We start from the raw sequence: 19,793 nt of genomic DNA, 5'->3' as shown, positions 1-19,793 counted from the left end.
CTGTAAAATGAAAATCTTTGGGGTTTTGGGCTAATGATCACTTATTGTCTTGCTTTCTTTCTTTTTTTCTTTTCACTCCTATGTCAAACATAATTATTTGAAAAGTGTTAAAGTTTACTTCAACTGGTGAAGACAGTGTTTCTGTCCACACCAACAACAGCTGCCCTGCTTCTCTCTTCATCTCCCTCCGTCTCTCCCTCTGTCTCTCGCTCTCTCTCATCGGGCTGTGAGTGACAGCACATGTGCTGGGGTACATGGGAGGACCGCTGCTGAAATTCTAACCCCTTACCCCACGACTGTGAGACATACCCCAGCTATGGACAGGGAGGAGCTGTGAGGGGAGAACGCTAGGAGAGGAAAGAGGGAGGCAGACAGAGAGACGGCAAGAGCAGGAGGTTAGAGAGAAGGAAAGAGAGGGGAAGGTTTCAGGGTTGGAGAGATTGGCCTTTTAACTCAGTAGAGCCACTCAGATCTTCCATTCATCAGGGGTCTTTTCACACTGAGTTTCTGAGTGCAGGTACTGAGGATGGCGCGACGGATGTTGATGGTGTGTGTGCTGGGTGCTCTGCTTTGTCAGGTAAGACAACACTTTAAAAGAAATGTTGATTGACACTTTGTTGTTGTTTGTTTTCTGTGTTGAGTGTATAATATCATCTTTAGCTGATGATTTTGTTTAACTTTTAGTAAAATAACTTGGAGAACAGGTGCATGAGCGATTGAGCATCTTGCTGTAGAAATGGCCATAATAATAACAAGTGTTTGAACCTGGTTCGTATGCGCTGCTGTAAAGGTGCTCCTGTTATTTGAGCATTAAACCCCCCCCCCCCCCCCCCCCCCCCCCCACTCTCATCTCCATGCTGTATGGATCCACCTCAACTTTTAGGACTTCCCGCCCCTCAGAGTGTTATATTGGTGAGAGAATAACCTTTAGCTGCCCTGCTCTTAAAAATACACAGTTTACGTTTTCACCTGAGTGATCTCTCCAACCAAACATAAACTGGTTTTCATCAATAGAGCCACTGAACTGGGTCTGCAATCAGGGGGGTGGGGCTGATCTAAACATTTCATCCTGCTTGGAAAGAGGATGATGAAGTGTTATGAGGAGGACAAGACTCCAGATGTGTACACAGGGCTCAGGGCATCATTAGTAGCCCCTGTCAGCAGACGCCATTATGAGATCTAAATGGATGACAATGTAAACTGAAATATTACCAACAGCACTTCCAAGCGCCATCAGTCTTTCTCTCTGTTTGGAGAAGTAATGGCACCCATGTTGGGAGGGTGAGTGAGATGGCCTTCAGTGATTCTTGAGAAAAATCTTGCTATATATATTAGCTCTATAATTGATTGGGAGTGTTACAGGAGCTATGCAGCAGACTAGATTGATTAGTACAAGTCTTTCACAAATTGATTGTCACTCACTTTCCGAAGTTACAGCACATTTTCAGTTTCTCTGTGTTTGAAAGTCTTTGTGCTGAATTTGCTTTTGTGGTTGTTATAAATATTCCATTACCAATGATTGTGAAACTATTTGTTGTTACTTTGGAACATGGGGTAAACCATGTGTGGAAGCCAGTGGTCGCAGTGAGGCCTCAGCTCACAATGACATTACACAACATATATTTTGGTCAAATCCTCAGGACTTTAGTGTTAGTTTTATTTATGAGCTTTCATATAAACAAAAATAGGTAACCCTTCACTGACATGAAAGACCTGTAAACCCTGAAGCATGACCTTTAGGGTGCAGGGTCCTTCAGATGCAGATATTGGAGAGCTGCTTAAGCTCTGTGTGGTGAGGCACATATGGGGTTTAATTGCACCTTCAACTGCCAGTGGTTTTTCCAGACCATGATACCAAATAACAAAGTGGCTCATACTGTTTGTTTAGTGTGTTGCATTTTTTTTTACATGAAAATACAAAAATTATTTGCGTTGTTAAAATAATCCAGATTTTAAAGATGGTTCTGAAACGTTTATAGCTAACTCCTTCACATGCAATAGCGGCGCTAATGGACTACAACTGTTGCCCAATGCTGTTGCCGAAACATAATCAAGCTAAAACATCTAAACCATTCCAGTGATGGCTTTAACAAAATATTACTAAACATACTTAGTCCACCAGAGCTGTTGAAATCGCAGGGAAGCCTCTACTAAGAATCTTCTCATAAACCACCCTACAAGAATGAAGTGGCTAAAATCGTTGTTCGTATTACTTTCATCATTAATAGTTTCCTTTAGACAGAATCATACAGTTTTATTGCTTTGGTAGTTGCAGGTGGCCATTTTGGACAAATACACAAACAACATTGGGAACATGCTTCATAAGTTGAACATTAGATTTTTAGATAAATTCAACAGCTGTCACTTCCATTCGGCTTTGATCAGTGTAACCTGATATCTTTCAGTTGCTCTCTTTTAATTACCAGTGAGCTGGTGTTTTGAACTGGCAGGGCCTGCTGGTGTCGGTTGTGTTGAGGAGTGAGCAGCAGCCACAGCTGTTCCCAGATGCGTACGTGATGCCATTTGTCCCGCTCTGCAATCCCCTTGCGGAATGAGGAGTGGGCCGTTTCTGAACCATGAAATCGGGTACAAATCAAGGGTCTGTTGCAGCGTCCAGCTGGCGCTGAGGTTTCACTCATCGGAAACAATCAGTCAGAGGATTGAGAGTCTGAATCACAGAACCTGCTGGGTGTGGATACCTGCAGGCTGTTTGACACTGACTAGGGTTTCAGGGGGGTCAAAGGCGTCAGAGACAACTTCCAGATTGTTAAAACTGGTTGTCTGAACAGTGGAGACTTTTTTTCCCTCATAATGTTTTGACGGACTAAGAGATGGAAGGCCAACTGGTGACAGTTGTGTTTTTTAGAGGTCATGTACCAGAATAAGCTGGCAGCTATGTTACGTTTGTGATTGTTGCTTGTACCATTTTCTCTCCCAGATTAATTAGTAAATTAACCCATTAGTTGTTTAAAAGGGCAGTATAAACATGGTCCTTCAATTTATTTATTTATCAAGATTAAATTATCTAACCATCTAAACCATTCACAATGTTGGCAGCTTTACTCCAATAAATAGCCAAGTAAATAGCAGCATTGGCTTCCCTCGTCAATCTGATTGTAATCTGGTAGTAAATCAAGAGGATTCCCATGTTCTATTCAATACAGAAATTGATTCTCTCCTGTTACTATTTTTTTCAGTTACGGCATGTTTATTGAGTCCTATACTTTTAGTATCAATTCAATGTTTTAACCTTCCTCAGCATTCCTTAAACTCTGGCATCTGCTCCAAAGGGGACTAACACTTGTAGTGGCACCATAAATAGGGTGTCCATGCCTATGCCAGGCAGTCATGACTTAGTCAGGGTGCGGGACCAGTGCTGGGGAGACTGCCTGGATGAGTGACCAGTAACAGAAGTGACCAGAGGGACACCTGTGCGACCTCTCACCCTGTGGCCGAAGGGACTGAGAGGCATGCTGCAGGCATTGCTGCTCGGCTGGACAACCGCTCTCGAGTTATTCAAATGCCTGCCAACTCACACATACCTCACACTCAGGACAACAGAAATGTAGCACAGGGATAAATAAAGCTTCCTACTGCTCTACAAACAGTTACAGTGGACTCGTTCTGTATGTGGCTTGCTCAAATGTAACAAAATGGGAGATTGCATTTTTGTAAAATATATCGCTTACTGAAAATACCAATGCAAGCTTGAAAAACTGGTGTTATTTTTCACGACTACATTTCTCCGCATGTAGGGTTATTTAAACATCCTATATTTAGGGGTGTGATGAAAATACATTTTCACTACACGGTATTGTACCAAAAATAGTGTACATTAACAAATCTTTTTAATTATTTCTATAAATTATAATAAAAAAATGTATTGCTGTTCAGTTAAATGTGTCTTAAACTTTGTTAATTTTGTCTCTTTGTTGCAAATAAATTAACTCAAAATGAGTGTCAGGAGGTGGAGTGTTTGTAATCATCACTTGATAAAAGCAAGATTAAAAAGGCTCTTGAATATTTACACAATACTATCATATGTATTTTATTAACATGTCAATATGTAATTAATTACATATCACAATTATCCCAAAAAATACCGGTATATCGCAACAACCCTCACACATACATTGACTGAACATATACCAGAAACAAAATATCAATCAATGTTTATGGTTTGCATCATGTGACAGGCATGTGCAATGTCCGTGCCAAAATGCACTAAAGCTTTGGTGGTTTGAAGGCATGCCAGGAAGGAAACTGTAATGGCTCACGAATGCGTGTCCAAATAGCAATGCATTTGCAGCAGGGGCAAAACTTGGAAAGTAATTGTACAGTTTTCAACACATGGTGAATTATAAAGTATATGTTTACAATATTCTAACACTATCTGAGTATGTGACCCCTGAAATGACAATACTTTGAAATGTTACGATTCCTATCATCTTATCTTTTCATATCTTCTTATAAGAGAGGCTATTGCTGTATGTTCTTTACTATTATGTAGGTAATGTATTTTCTGTATCATCATTTACGGTTCATCTTTACCTATAGCTAGTGTCACAACGTGAAAATACACTTTTGTTCTCCAAAATCAGAGAGGTAGATTTGAACTTTCTCGAGCCCCACAAACGTACCAAAGTGCTTTATGGTTCTTCTGTGAGAGCATAGCATCCTCAAACAAGCTGTTCTTACTTCTGTGAGGGCCTAAGGTGAAAGGCCAGGCTGTAAAAGTTTCTGGTAAAAGCCTCTGAAACAGTTCATCTGTTTGTAGTGTCATTGCTCAGCAGAGTCAGGAAAGGCACTCATTGGCCTAATTGGTAATTTGACACTTTAGTGTAACCGCATCTTGGTCTGGTAAAAACATCCAAACTGTGGCAGATACTTAGTGGAGCCACTATCCACAACACAGAGGGACAGAGCTAGAAATGTACGTGTGTAATAAGGAAGTGTGCAAAATACGAAGAGTTTGTTTCTTCTAGAATTTCTGACTATCAAAAAAAAAATGCTGTTAAGAAATGTAGTCCATTAAACTTAGAAACATGTAGCAGCGCCTTTCTCTAGTACACTACACTTTATGTAGTTGAGTCAAATTTCCCGACTAAGTATTGGAAGGATTATCAATACATTTGGTACACACATTCATGTTCCCTGATCCCTTCACCTTGAGTGCTATCGTAAGGTCAAACATTTATTGATTGTCAAATTCTTTGGGTTATGAAAACTTTTTCTATTCCTATGATCCTTAGCTGTGATGCATGTTGAGTGCTAATTCGATACTCTAAGCATGCTAAAAAATGGACATAAGATGTTGGAGAAGTAAGTAATGCCTAAAAGAGGATGACTGTGGGCTCTTGTTGAGTACACAGCAGTACATTCTGAACTATTTTAACCTAATTTTGCCAAATTCATGTATACTTAAGTAAATCAGTTATCATCCTAAATATACCAATTGTAAACTTAGAAGACTTGTAAAGAAGTTCACACTTGCCTGCATTTTAATAGTTAGAAACATTTGTTCATACTAAAGTGTCCACTGAAAGGATACATTTAGAAAAACCAACTGTGATGCAGCTGTTATTGATGTTGAGGTTAAGTGACATCGCAGAACATGTGCAATGCCAGTGGAGGTTTGAGAGCTCATATACAGAAGTCTCAAGTTTGGAAGTAGATAGCTATAAGGATGAATTTGTGGGGATGCACTGCAGGAATGTGAGTGTAAACATCTCTGTGAGGGTGTAGATGACGATGGCTCCAAAAAGCTAAATAGGTAGGGTCGGGGATATAGAAGAAGCTAAGATTAGCCTGCCCTCTGACTTGGCCGACAGATGCCAGCCATGGCTGCCATTCCTCCCTGCACTGTCCAGCAGCATGCCAACGGATCAGTGTATCAGATCCCCCGCCCCGGAGACAAGGAAGGGCCAGGCCATTCATAAAATATTCTAATATTTATCCACTATCCAGAAATCTGCCTTGTGTATTCATGGATCACTTGAAAATCTACTTATAACCGTTAATTCAGGTAGTAATAAAGTTAGATAGATAGATAGATAGATAGATAGATAGATAGATAGATAGATAGATAGATAGATAGATAGATAGATAGATACATAGATAAATGGATAGATATGTACTTTATTGATCCGAATTTGGGAAATGTTTGTGTTGCATGCTTAAAAAACACAAGGCAATGTACATAAGAGAAATTAAGACACAAGAAATAAACAGTCCAAAATATTTCAGAAATAGAAATAAAATAGATAAATTACAACTTTAAAAAGTAAAACAATAAAAAATTAAAAATGATATATACATGTGGAAAATATACAAGTGGAAATACACATTTCCAGTAACAAATATAATGCAGGATATTATTTTGGAAGAAAGGATTATTCAAAATGAAATACTTCAGACAAAGCTCTCTGTCAAGTTATTACATCCACATTTATTACTGATTATACAGATCCTGACTTTGAGCTGTAAAACATGTGGGAAATAATGCAGAATCCGGTGAATTCCCAGAGAAAAGAAGGAAGCAACTTACGGAAATGTATATGCTTATGCGTGGGTGGGTGTTTTGTTGACGCACACACATGTATATCAGCCTATGTGTGTGTTGGGAAAGCGTGTGTCTGAGTGTGTCTGTGGAATTCCTACAGCGGAGCAGATCCGTAAGGTGACCCCAAACTCCCAGTCAGGTGCAGAGCCGAGCATGAGGGGGAATTTGTGAGTGTGGGTGGGAAAGCACAGGATCTAAATCCATAGTCGACAGCTGTTGTGTGTGTGTGTGTGTGTGTGTGTGTGTGTGTGTGTGTGTGTGTGTGTGTGTGTGTGTGTGTGTGTGTGTGTGTGTGTGTGTGTGTGTGTGTGTGTGTGTGTGTGTGTGTGTGTGTGTGTGTGTGTGTGTGTGTGTGTGTGTGTGTGTGTGTGTGTGTGTGTTTTTGTCCCTTGTGAGCTGTGTGACTGTGTGTGAATGTGGTGAATGAGGGCTCGTGAAATGAACATGAGTGTTTGTGTTTCCTTATCCTGAGATGAATTTGTACACAGATCAAAGGAAGCTGAGAAAGACGTGTATGAGTGAGTGAAACCTGAAACTGGGGCCCTTTCGCCCCGAACAATCCCATGGACTCCACATTACAGACAGCCATTCCATCAGACCATTGGGAATGTTATAGCACAGAGCGATACTCTGTACATGGTTTAAAACAGCTGCACATATCTAACATGACATAATTCGTCTTCCGCCAAGAAGAATTACTGGAATCAAAAAATATACTTCATTGTAATCTGACTTGCTGACATACATTTATATCCATGTCTGAATGTGAATTTATTTTGTGACTTTCATGCTGTTCTTGCTTCCTTCAGGTGTGGAGCTCTGCAGAGGCTCATCACAAAGAGCAAGAGACCCTTTACCCATGGAGAAATAAAGGCACAGGCATGTTCAGGGTGAAGAGGGACTGGATCATCCCTCCAATCAGAGTGCTGGAGAATAGCAAGCAGGTTCCTGAAGACCTCGTCCAGGTACAAATCATAGTTTTTCACACCAGAATATTACTGTATAACTGCTGTTTCAATTCTGTTAAAACATATATTTAACACACGTTCACAAATCCTAAGTAAGTCCAAAAAACATAATCAGATGCTCATATGTAGCATGATTAGCTTGCTGCATTCAAACATTGCTGTTTGAAGGGGCTGAGAGAGTTAGCAGCTTACACTAAAGCAGATGAACACCCCGTGTTATTAAGTCCTTACACTACTCTTATTTAATTATTTCTCCCTTTCACTACATCCCATAACATCGGCTTATCTGCCATGCATCTTTACAGTTGCTAAGCTTTAATGTAAAATTGCTTTGTGGGAAGGGGTTTAGCTAATGGTCAGTAGAGTGCTGTAGGTATTGCTTTCCTGAAGTTAGCATTGTCATTGTTCCCTCAACAAAAAGCCAATAAATCTTTTTGGTGGGATTATGGATCACTGTAGAAAATGAAATTGTTCAGAAAATCACAATGAACAACACTTGTGCTTTTAAAGCATATATCATATATATAACAAAACTTTAATACCTGTGTTACCTTACTCACATATCTTATTTCAGGCATCTAAGCTAATTTGTGTTTCCTCCATGAATATGCTTTGATGAGCTGATGGCTGTCTGTGTATCTTAGTCTGTATATACTGTAGAGCAATACTACTGAATGCATTTAAACACAGCACTGTTCTGTCACACACTGTGGATTGTAATTCTTCATCACAGATGATCCCACTCAGCACAGACCAAGTGTCTAAAAGATGTGAAATGTAAATGTTGTTTTAGGCTGTCACAGAGGACCAGAAGGTGTATAAATCCTACTGTACAAGGATGAATGTAGAGCCTCTATGTGGTGATGAAAATGCAGCATGGAACATATGTACGGACATAAGAAAAAGCAAAACAAAATGCATAAAGCATAGACTCCTTGCTGTTATTAGTTCATAAAAGCATTTCCTGCTGTCTCAAGGTCACTATTCATCAACATGCTCACATCTGGTGTTACGACTTATGGTTCTCCCCCCCCCCCTTTCCTGTGAGGTTGTGATGATCACCAACTTCATCTCCTCTCTCTGTTTAGATCAAATCGGACAAAATCTTTACAGGGGAGGTGATTTACAAGCTAGAGGGAGCGGGGGTGGACCAGGAGCCCAAAAATCTGTTTGAAATTGATGATATAACAGGAGTCATCAGGAGCAAGCGGCCGCTGGACCGAGAGACTTACAACAGCTTCACGGTGAGAGAGCATTTATTGCTGGAACATTTTAAATAGCACAGAAATGTGTTTCCAAGCACTATCAGAAATAAGTACTTAACACAATCCACAGTGCCTAAAACAAGACCTCTGGCAATATGTTTCTGATGTTAGGTCCATGTTTTTGTCTTAAAGCATATGTCTCAGACTCTAGTATAAACAGCCAGAGGTCAGTTTCCAAGGGCCTTTATGGGCATCTTGGGAGAGACTTCAGAGTGTTTGAGACCAGATGACTGTGATGTAACCTCTGATGCTGAACCAAACATCCTGCACATTTTTTTCTGCTATTTCCATCATATGCCATGCAAAAAATACCCTCTGTCACCATAAGTGTTTGATTTTTTTCTGGTTTTGAATAGTAAAAAAAACAATCAACCAAAGATTTTTCTTTTTTTTAATACTCTTTTTATTGTCATTTTTGTAAACATACAGACATAACATACAGAGAGATCGAAATATTGTTTCCCACATTCTGTATAAAAATATGTATAAAATATGTATATCCCATATATACATACACAATCAACATACAACATACACCCGCATAGATCTCTCCATGGGCGACTAATCTCACCTTAATCATGTAGCAAGATATCTATATCTATATATCAGCTTACATACCAATTCCTTAAATAAAAGCACAGAGAGAAAATTATTAAGAATTATAAATTATAATCATAATGGCCTGAGGTGTGGCCTCATTACAATGAGAAACATCAAAGAGGAGGGAAAGAAAACAAAAAAGATAATAATAATAATAATAATGATAACAACTAAATATTTGTTTATGAACTCTAACATGTGTATGTTGTATTTGTGTGTCTGTGCAGCTGAAAGCCTTTGCACTGTCTCCCAGTGGAGAGAGACTAGAGAATCCGTCCACCATAGAGATCGTGGTGCTGGATCAGAACGACAACAGACCCGTTTTCACACAGAAAGAATTCAGCGGCACTGTCCCTGAATTCTCCGTCCCAGGTACGTCCATGTATTACATACTGGGTATCACATACTGTTAAAAATATATACAAAAATACATAATTCATACCAACTGATGCTATTGATTATTTCTGACAGGCACCTTGGTGATGTCAGTGACCGCCACTGATAAAGATGACCCTATGACAGAAAACGCTTACCTGAGCTACTCTATCATTGGCCAGGAGAGCTTTCCTGCCAACGCTTTAGACAAGACAATGTTTGGTATCAACAATGAGACAGGAGCCATTTACACAAGAGACGTAGGCCTGGACCTGGAGGTAAAATGAAAATCAATATGCACATGTTTTTTCAGATCAATTTAGTATAGTTGATTTGACTAATGTGTCGTATCCTGTTCTAGGTGGTAAAAAGTTTCAGGTTGAAACTGCAGGTTGCTGATATGGGAGGCATGGGATTAGCGAGTGAAAGTGTGGCGATCATACATGTCACTGATATAAACAACCACGCCCCACAGTTCAGCCCTGCGACTGTGAGTCTCATTCAACTTTATATAAGGGATATTTTCAATCGTTATTTAGAAAAAACTTCTGTCAAATTGTTAGATATTGAATCTTTTGGTCTGTGCTTTGTGTGTGGTCCATGTAGTACAGCATGATATCAGTGGAGAACAGGAAGGACAATGAGATCGGCCGGGTGAACGTGACAGACAGAGATGATCGTGGAACAGCAAACTGGGAGGCCAAGTACTTTATTTCCAACGACCCTGAAGGCAACTTTGCCATCACTACGGATCCTGCAACCAACGAAGGAGTTCTGACCGTGGTGAAGGTACAATGTGCTGATCTGCTGTTGACTGAAAGAGTGTGAGGGTTGGGGGGGGGCTTCGGCCACATTTTTCAAGCAAGAAAAGTCCAATTGACGAATGTATGTGGATGAACAAATTATTTCTACCGGGTTTGTTCCTAACCCATACAATTCCAGGTTTTACCCTGCAGTAAATTAATTCTTACAAATAGTTTCAAGGCTATCGTAAAAACAACATCAATGAAGGAAAAGTGGAAAAAATGTTTACTTTAAAATATCATCACAGGACTCATTAAATACATTTGTTTTAAAAGACCATACACAATAGAAGCTGTTTTAAAGGGCTCAGTAAATAACCATGCATGATTGTGACACCAATCAGGTTAGATTCATGCTTTCATGGGTTTGTAAGTAAACCTATAATTTACCTACAGTTACTGTCAAAGGATGGGTCTTGCTGTGTGCAATATGTATATTGGAAATGTAATATGAATATTACTTGTACATTGAAATAACTTACATATTATGTGCATGCCCTGTTTCATTTATTTTTTTGTCTCTATCTTCACTTTTGCTGTAAACATGTAATTGGGATGAAAGGTATTCTGATTCTAAAACATTACTATGAATTGATTCGGAAATCATTAGAAATAGAGAGACCCATAACCAACACATGGCAGTAAATGTCAAATTGTATTCAAACCACAAAGGAGAGCATGTGAACCTTTTGACAAAAATATAAACATTGCTAAGTGTAACAAGATCTTTAGGTGACAACAACAAGTTATTTCTGTGCTCCATGAGTTTTAAGTTACTGATTTAAAAGAACACCATTCACACAACATCAGACATGCCTTTACATCCCAGTAACTTTTACCCATACATTTTTCTATATTCTATCAACAAAAACCTTTTTCTCTTCGGTACAGGAATAGTTGAGTAGCTTTGCCCTTTAAAGTCAAACGTGCATTAAGGCCCTCAGACACAACTCAACACCACTCTCTAGTGGCTGAAGTTTAGATCACAAGTACTTAACTTTTCTTATCTGTATGAATGTTAATGAATAAAATGTGAGCCTTTGTTATCCATATAGATTTGTCATGCATTTGTTATTATGCAACCACCAGGCAGTGCAAGTGTTCCTCCCTGTAACAGCCTCTCTGCGTTGTTTTTTTTTATCCTGCAGCCTCTGGATTATGAAGCACAACATGAGCACGTCTTATTGCTGAAGGTGGAAAATGTCAATCCTCTGAGCATCAAGGCTCCCAGCGTCCCAGTGAGCGGCGCTTCAGTGTTTGTAACAGTGGTGAACGAGAATGAAGCTCCACGTTTCAGGGAGGACCCCATACAGCTGGTTGTCCCTGAGTCTGTGGTCCCTGGGACTTTACTGACCAGCCACATCGCCTCGGACCCTGATAATTCTGACCTGAGGTACGATGCAGCCACAGAGCAAGAGGAGCATTTGTTTGTTTTTAAGAATGTGAGTTAATTAATTGGACAGTTTGTTTTTTCTGTAACTTTTGCTCTGCTCTCTGTTTCAGGTATGAGATTAGTCGAGATCCTGAGAAGTGGCTGGACATCGACAGAGATACAGGCGAAATCTATGCCAAGAGAACGTTCAACATGCGATCTCCAAATGTTAAAAACAATATCTACAATGTTATTGTCAAAGTTACAGGTCAGTGCATCAACACAACAGATACAAATGTTGGCTAATAGATATCACCCACAAACTTGTATTAGGAATATTGTTTACACATATTACCATTTAGCTGAAATTGTATGTTTATGCAAATGAGGATGTGTGAACAAGGCCATCTGTACAAACCTTTTTAATTTAGATGGAAATAAATTGGAAAGTATTGTGTATGTAAGTGCTACTGAAGACATTTAATGCTTAGAGAAAAAATAAAACATTTGAGAAAATGGCCTTTAAACATTATATTTGGTGTTGGCACTGCAGATGGGATCATAAAACTTTTCAAGTTAATTACTAGCATTAAGCCAACATTTTATTGTAAAACTGTTTTTTGAAATGTTTGTGTTCAAATATGCAAATAATGCATTAAGGGATATTGAAAGGGGAATTTGAAAGAGATATTTCTTAAGATGTTAACAGATATTTTCTTTCCACGTGTCTGAAAGAATGCATGTTATAGCAGCAGAGGTGGGAAGTAACTAAGTACATTTACTGAAGTACTTTACTTAGGTCCAATTGTACTTATATTTTTACTTCAGTATTTCCAAGTTATGCTAATTTGCACTTCTACTCCACTACTTATTTATTTAATACCTTCAATTACTTTACAGATTTGGATTAATGATGTGAAATATAAATAAATCTGACTTTAGTTACACCTGGAGTAAATTCACAATCTACCCTGCAGTAAACAAAGTCATTCAAACTAGCTGCACCTTTGATAACACTTTAATGCATCAATAATTATAATCAAAACATATAATAAATAATATTCTGAACTACTTTTACTCAAGTTCAAAATCTGAGTACTACTCCCACCTCTGTATAGCAGTAAACATAATCTCTCAACAATGACCAATGCATGGAAAACAACATGCTTTAATCTTCTTAATAAAATAAATACAAGTTCATAGACAGGTTTTATGAGAATAATTGTTATATAAACTGTTGTAACTTTATGTGACATGGCTGTGTGTTTCTGCTCTCCTGTGTAGATGCTGGTGGTGTGTCAACCACTGCCACCGTGGCCATCACACTGAAGGAGACCAACGACTTCCCCCCCCAGCTCTTCCCCCTGAGCGGCTCTGTGTGCAGGGACACGGGCCGCGGCAGTTCTGGTCTGGTTGTGACGGCTGTGGATGAAGACTTTCCTCCACACGCTGCACCCTTCAGCTTTGAGATGCCCGACGATGATCTGTCAATCAACTGGACTGTTGTTCAAGTCAACGGTAAGGAGAGAGCTTTAGAGGTGGGGAAGACAGGTGTACCCATGAACAGAGGTGGGAAGTAGTGGAGTACAAATACTTTGTTTACTGTACTTAAGTAAATTGTTCTGGTATCAGTACTTTACTCCATTACTTATTTTTCTGACAACCTTTTACTTTTTTGACTCAAATACCTGTACTTTCTACTTCTTACATTTTCAAAACAGGTTTGTTACTTAAGTTTTAATCTGTGTTTGGTGACTTGATCATTATTATTTAGAGTCATTGCGTGCCTATTGATTTTAACACGACCCGTGTATCCATCATTTCTTAGTCTACTCTAAAGAAGAGGGCCCAATGAAAACGTTGTAATTTTGCCGTTGTTCAGCATCGAAACATTCCTTAGCTAACAATGACATTATTGTTCTATTAATATAAAGTGAGGTCAAAACAGTTGGTAGTTATTGGTACTTTTTACTTAAGTACATTTAGAAACCCATACTTCTTTACTTTTATTTCAGTAAAGAAGTTTAGTCAGTACTTCTACTTGAGTAAAGGATGTGTGTACTTTTGCCATCTCTGCTCATGAATCTTCTAACCTCACATGTTCCTCCTCTCCTCTGCAGATACCCATGCGGTGCTTCAGCCCCTCGTGGACCTGGAGGCAGGAGAGTACGTGGTCACAGTGTTTGTGTCGGACTCTGGCAGCCCAGTGCTGAGCGCGTATTCTCAGGTCAATGTGACCGTATGTCGCTGTGACTCCTTTGGAGATTGTAAATCGGAGGCAGGGGCTTTCGTTGGATCCAGTGTGGGAATAAACTTCATCGCTCTGATCATCATCATGGCCAGTATTGCACTCCTCCTGTGTAAGTCTCATCATGAGTCATCCTGTAGAAAACATTTTTGCAACAAATCAAACATGATCCTAAAGTTAATTTTTGTTTAAATTACACAGAAGATGTGCTTTTTTTGTAGTTTAAAATACAAATGATCACAAACATCTACCGCCATCTCCAGTTTGATAGACCAGACATTGACTCAAGTAATTTAGTAAAAGTCCAAACCAAGTCAGAAGGGATTTAGTCACAGGCTATTTCAAGTCAATTCGAGTCCCTAGTTAAGGCAAATCAAATCACTAAATGACAGAAAAATAATCTGATACTATTTTATTTAACAATCAAAAGTTTGTTTAAGTCATTTATAAAAAATGAATGACATAGATTTAATGTTCTCAAACCGGCCTAATGTGGACATTTTGGATACTTTATATTTAGCTTTTCAGTTTAAAGTAAATATTTTTGGGTTTTTATTGATATTATTTGTCGGACACTTATAGATGTGACTTTGGACTTTTAGAGAGTGGGATGGACAGTTTTCAGAATGTTCTCTTATTTTTTTGACCAAAAAATAAAATGGATGTAGTCTTGATAAACCGTTATTCACCCTTCATTGTGTGCTTGTGTCTGCTCGTAGTGCTGCTGCTGCTGACTGTGGCGGTGACTTCCTGTGGGAGATGTCACCATATCAAGAAAGGGACAGGTCTGCTTGTCGGGGAATCAGAAGATGACATCCGTGACAATGTCTTCATCTATGATGAGCAAGGAGGTGGGGAGGAAGACGAGGTAAGACTGCACAACTCACAAGTCAAGAGAATCTCAACGATCTTGTGGTATACTGTATGCCAACACACTCTCACTCCATAAACGTCCAGGAGCTACGCTTGGTCAGGGTCCCGAGGCGTGCAGTTGGGACGCTCCTAGGCTCCTTCAGCTTCATAAAGGGACGCAAATAGCTTTCAACTGATTGCAATGTATTCCCATCTGCAGCGGGATTTGACGCTCATGGAAGCACGGCATTCATTTGTGTCGGCTGCCCTTAAAGGCAATGTGAGCGTCCATTCCCATTGGATAACAGAGAATTGTACACCAGGAAGTAAGTATTCTCCTTACGGTCAATTGATTTGAAAGTGAAATCTGCACTACTCATCAACTCAAAAACACCAGATTATCCTTGTTGATTAAACGACATTGATAGGTTTTGTGAACAATTTCTTGTTGCCCCAGTTGGTCGACACCTCTTTTAGCAGAAAAAAAGGCTAAATTAATGTATTAAATCGATGTTAATCCAGGTGGATGTGGAATTAACGGACGTGACGTTGTGTGATTGCGTTGCCAAGCAACAGCTTCGGTTCATGTTAATTTACAAACTCTTGCATTTTTATTATTTTCATTATTAGATATTAATAGAATCCCTATAAAGTATATTCATTACTCGTTATTCTCTGCTAATAGTTCATTAAAGACTGTATATAATGACTATTTTGCACATCCCTTTCAAGATTTCAAGATGTTCTAAGGTTTATTGACATATACACATACACATATATACAACTACGGTGTAGTTATGCAATGAATGAAAAACTTGGGTCGCAGGTTCCTCAACAGTGCATTACAAGACGTTTACTGTATCAATATGTGTTATACCTCCACCATGAAACTGTCATATTGTGCACATTTCTTATACTATCTACATACATCTTATAAGAGTATAATACATGTATAATATCAGTTAAAATAAGTGCTTAAACATAGTTGACATTGCTATGTTTAAGCACTTGTATAAGCAGATCATGTAAGTGTATTTCAAGTGTACTATATATTAATTTATTGAGCTGTACTTAAATCAGGTTTTTAAATTGTTTGACTGATAGAGATCATGCAATGTCATTATTTGTTTATTGAATGTTATGAACCTGCCCGAGGACCACAGATGGAAATGAGCTATTAGCTATAATCTGGCATATTGCATCTCTTCTCTTTGCTGAGATTAATGTTTTTGTATGCATGGTCCTTCTATAAATAAATACAAATACAAATACACCGTTTGTGTATACTATGATATGTCAATAAACCTTAGAAAATCTTGAAATCTTGAAAGGGATGTGCAAAATAGTCACTATATACAGTATTGAATTAACTATTAGTAGAGAATAACGAGTAATGCATATACTTTATAGGGATTCTATTACTATCTAATAATAAAAATAATACAAATAATACAAATGCGATAACGCGCTTTAACCACTAGGTGCCCGTTTCTATCAGCTGTGCACCGTTATGCTGTAAATACAGTCAATCTACCAATTGGATCAAATATAAAAGTCAGCCGAATTATTGTTGATACTGCAAGGAGGCGTATTGTGTGAAAAGAAATGTAAGATGTTGTTTAACTGCTGATATATTTAGGATCCACGTCACGTTTTCAGTTTGGCGGCATTTCCTCCTGTTTGTCTCTACAAAGCCCTCATGTTTCTCATCAGGGCTCTATAAATATACAACCACGGCAGATATTTCCTATTTAATGCAGCCGAACCGTGTATTACAATGCCGTTATGTGATGACTTTCAAAGAGAAAAGCAAGCACACTCGGAATAATGTATTATTTTATTTTTAAAATATGTTTTCGGATTTCACATTTTATAAACACCAACTGTTTCCGGTTTCGTATTTCGTAAGGATGTATTTTGTTGTACACACATTCCTTCACATTTCAATTTTAATTTACATTAAAGTATTTCGTGAGGCCTTCTAACATGTTTTTAAATATAACTACGGTTGTAGTTGAAGGGTTTGTAAATTAACATGAACCGAAGCTGTTGCCTGGCAACGCAATCACACAACGTCACGTCCGTTAATTCCACATCCACCTGGATTAACATTGATTTAATACATTAATGTAGCCTTTGTTTCTGATAAAAGAGGTGTCGACCAGCTGGGGCAACAAGAAAATGTTCACAAAACCTATCAATGTCGTTTAATCAACAAGGATAATCTGGTGTTTTTGAGTTGATGAGTAGTGGAGATATCACTGTCAAATCAATTGACAGTAAGGAGAATACTTACTTCCTGGTGTACAATTCTCTGTTATCCAATGGGAATGGACGCTCACATTGCCTTTTAAGAGCAGCCGACACAAATGAATGCCGTGCTTCCATGAGCGTCAAATCCCGCCGCAGATGGGAATACATTGCAATCAGTTAAAAGCTATTTGCGTCCCTTTATGAAGCTGAAGGAGCCTAGGAGCGTCCCAACTGCACGCCTCGGGACCCTGACCAAGCGTCGATCCTGGACGTTTATGGAGTGAGAGTGTGTTGTGTATGCATGTTATCACTGTATTCACAAAGTACACACAGTCAAGCTTATTTTTTACCTTTGCAGAATGCCTTTAGCATCGACATGCTGTGGAATCCACTTGAGGCCCCTTCGACCCCGGGGTCCTACTACCCAGGGTCCGCTGTTCCTCGAGGAAAGCAGCCCCTCAGGAAGGACGCTCCACATAACCTGCCCTCACCTATCTACCCACGGAGGCCGCCAGCAGACCCCACTGACATCGAGGACTACATCAATGATGTGAGAGGCTTCTACCAGGACCCTGTTTTACCTAAACGCCATATAAACAAGGAATTATGAAGACCCAGACCACAATTAGAAGTTAGATTTCCCAAATTAGGATCATTATTAAAAGGGCAAAGCCTTTGTAGTAACTCAAATTCAAAAATACAAAACAGGTATTAACTATTGACAGACCTTCTGCCAATGTTTCTGAACAAATAACCTATAAAGCAAGAAAAAGGTCACTTTTTTATAACATACAGTACAATACATTTTCTTGGTCATAGAGAGGGGTTATTATTTAAGAAGTACCTCTGAAGAGCATGTGTTTTTCAATTAGTGAGGTGAATGTGTGGAATGTTTAGATGTAGAGGCTCAAATATATCATAAATCATATAACATAATATCAATTCAAGAAGAAGTACCAAACAGGTGAAGGGATGAACACCAGGGCAATTGTTTGAATGTTACTCTCATTTACACTGTGTGGATATTTGGGTTGTACAGCTAGTTGTCTGTGGGTTGTGTATATGATGGAGTTATGGAGAAGGAGGGCAGATACAGTATATACTTCTAATAACTTATTCTCGGACACGTGATATTTATTTATGTTATGAAGGAGAGTTTGTTTACTAAGAATTATTTATATTTGTACTCATTTAGTTTTTGTTTTTTTCTAACCATTTGACATGTTTTCCTCCCTCAGGGCCTGGAGGCTGCCGACAACGATCCGAACGTGCCTCCCTACGACACGGCCCTGATCTATGACTACGAGGGAGAGGGCTCCCTGGCAGGCAGCCTCAGCTCCATCGCTTCAGGCAGCTCTGACGGAGACCAGGACTACGACTACCTCAACGACTGGGGACCACGCTTTAAGAAACTGGCCAACATGTATGACCCACGTTAACAGGGACAGCCCCTCAAAGAAAGACATGTGTGCTTCACCACCAGTTAGGGATCAGGGCTCAGGGTTTTTTTTATCTGACCCATTTGGCAATATTTTAGTCAAGGACAAGATTTGAAGTGTGCCAAAGAAAGATAAGTGCTATGTAAAGGCGTGGGACTTTAATCTCTAAGTGCCCTAGTTTAAAGAGGTTCATTTGGACACTACTGACAAAATGCCTTGTGGAAAAATGTTGTACTTAGCTTGGGAGAAGTTAATGAGACAGAGAACTCAAGAGCTGATACGATCAGCCGAGAGGAAAGGAGCTGTGCTGTAATACATGGTTGTCCATGTCTGGTTTGCCCATCCTCAGACTTGGATTTCTCGGTATTGATGCAACAAGCCTGAGAAAACAAACCTTTTATGTATTTTTTTTATATATAAGTGATCATTTTATTTTCATTTTTTTTATCACAAATCCTCCATTCCAGCTATTAACCTTTTTGGAAAAAACCATTTACTCAACCAAACAAACTGTACCACAATATATTATATAGTATCAAATAGTTCGGAGGTGAAGATTTTGAATGTTTTTTTTTTTTTACTGTATATGTTCATTGAATTTAGTTTCCAGAATAAATGTAAGTCTTTTATTAAGTGTGTGTATTGTTTCTCTTTGCTCATCATGAAATAAGATCCCCTTTACATACAACTGTATACACTCACCATCTACTCAATATCCCTTAATGGAAAAGAAAAAACTGGCTTTTAAAGTTTTAGCAAATGTATTAAAAAGAAAATCTAAAATATCATATTGACCTTATTGAGACTGTTTGCTATTCCACTTGACATTTAGCTCAGGTGCCTGTAATTTATCTTGATATTTTTAGAGGCGTGTCCACACCTGACTCGAGTCCGCCTGTGTTAAGTTTAGTTGATTTGAGATCATTTTAAAAGGCACACCTGACACCTAAAAAGTCTCACAGCTAACAATGCAAATCGGTGCAAAACCCAATACAAGAGGTTGAAGGATGTGCTTGTTGAGCTCAGACAGCATTTTATTGAGGAACTTGTTTCTGT

General features: G+C 38.9%; 1 protein-coding gene across 1 annotated transcript; it reads left to right on the top strand.

Moving 5' to 3' along the window:
• The first annotated feature begins 333 nt into the window (after positions 1-333).
• Positions 334-19,382, top strand: cdh15 (cadherin 15, type 1, M-cadherin (myotubule)). The gene is made up of 14 exons (XM_079666287.1): positions 334-577; positions 7,372-7,527; positions 8,619-8,774; positions 9,623-9,767; positions 9,867-10,048; positions 10,132-10,260; positions 10,377-10,559; positions 11,722-11,966; positions 12,077-12,213; positions 13,230-13,463; positions 14,066-14,305; positions 14,913-15,061; positions 17,657-17,848; positions 18,537-19,382. Exons 1-14 carry the CDS (start codon positions 527-529, stop codon positions 18,735-18,737), a joined length of 2,400 nt encoding a protein of 799 aa, XP_079522413.1. The 5' UTR covers positions 334-526; the 3' UTR covers positions 18,738-19,382.
• The last annotated feature ends 411 nt before the right edge of the window (positions 19,383-19,793 follow it).

Source organism: Notothenia rossii (assembly GCF_949606895.1).
Source record: "Notothenia rossii genome assembly, chromosome: 2".
In the NCBI taxonomy this organism is placed as follows: Eukaryota; Metazoa; Chordata; class Actinopteri; order Perciformes; family Nototheniidae; genus Notothenia; species Notothenia rossii.
The sequence above is the reverse complement of the archived record's forward strand: the minus strand, read 5'-3'. Positions and strand labels throughout refer to the sequence as shown.

Coding starts and splice junctions, on each gene's coding strand:
- cdh15 (XM_079666287.1), top strand. CDS start 527: ATGGCGCGACGGATGTTGATGGTGTGTGTGCTGGGTGCTCTGCTTTGT. Junction 11,967..12,076: donor CCTGATAATTCTGACCTGAG/GTACGATGCAGC, acceptor TCTCTGTTTCAG/GTATGAGATTAGTCGAGATC. Junction 12,214..13,229: donor TGTTATTGTCAAAGTTACAG/GTCAGTGCATCA, acceptor TCTCCTGTGTAG/ATGCTGGTGGTGTGTCAACC.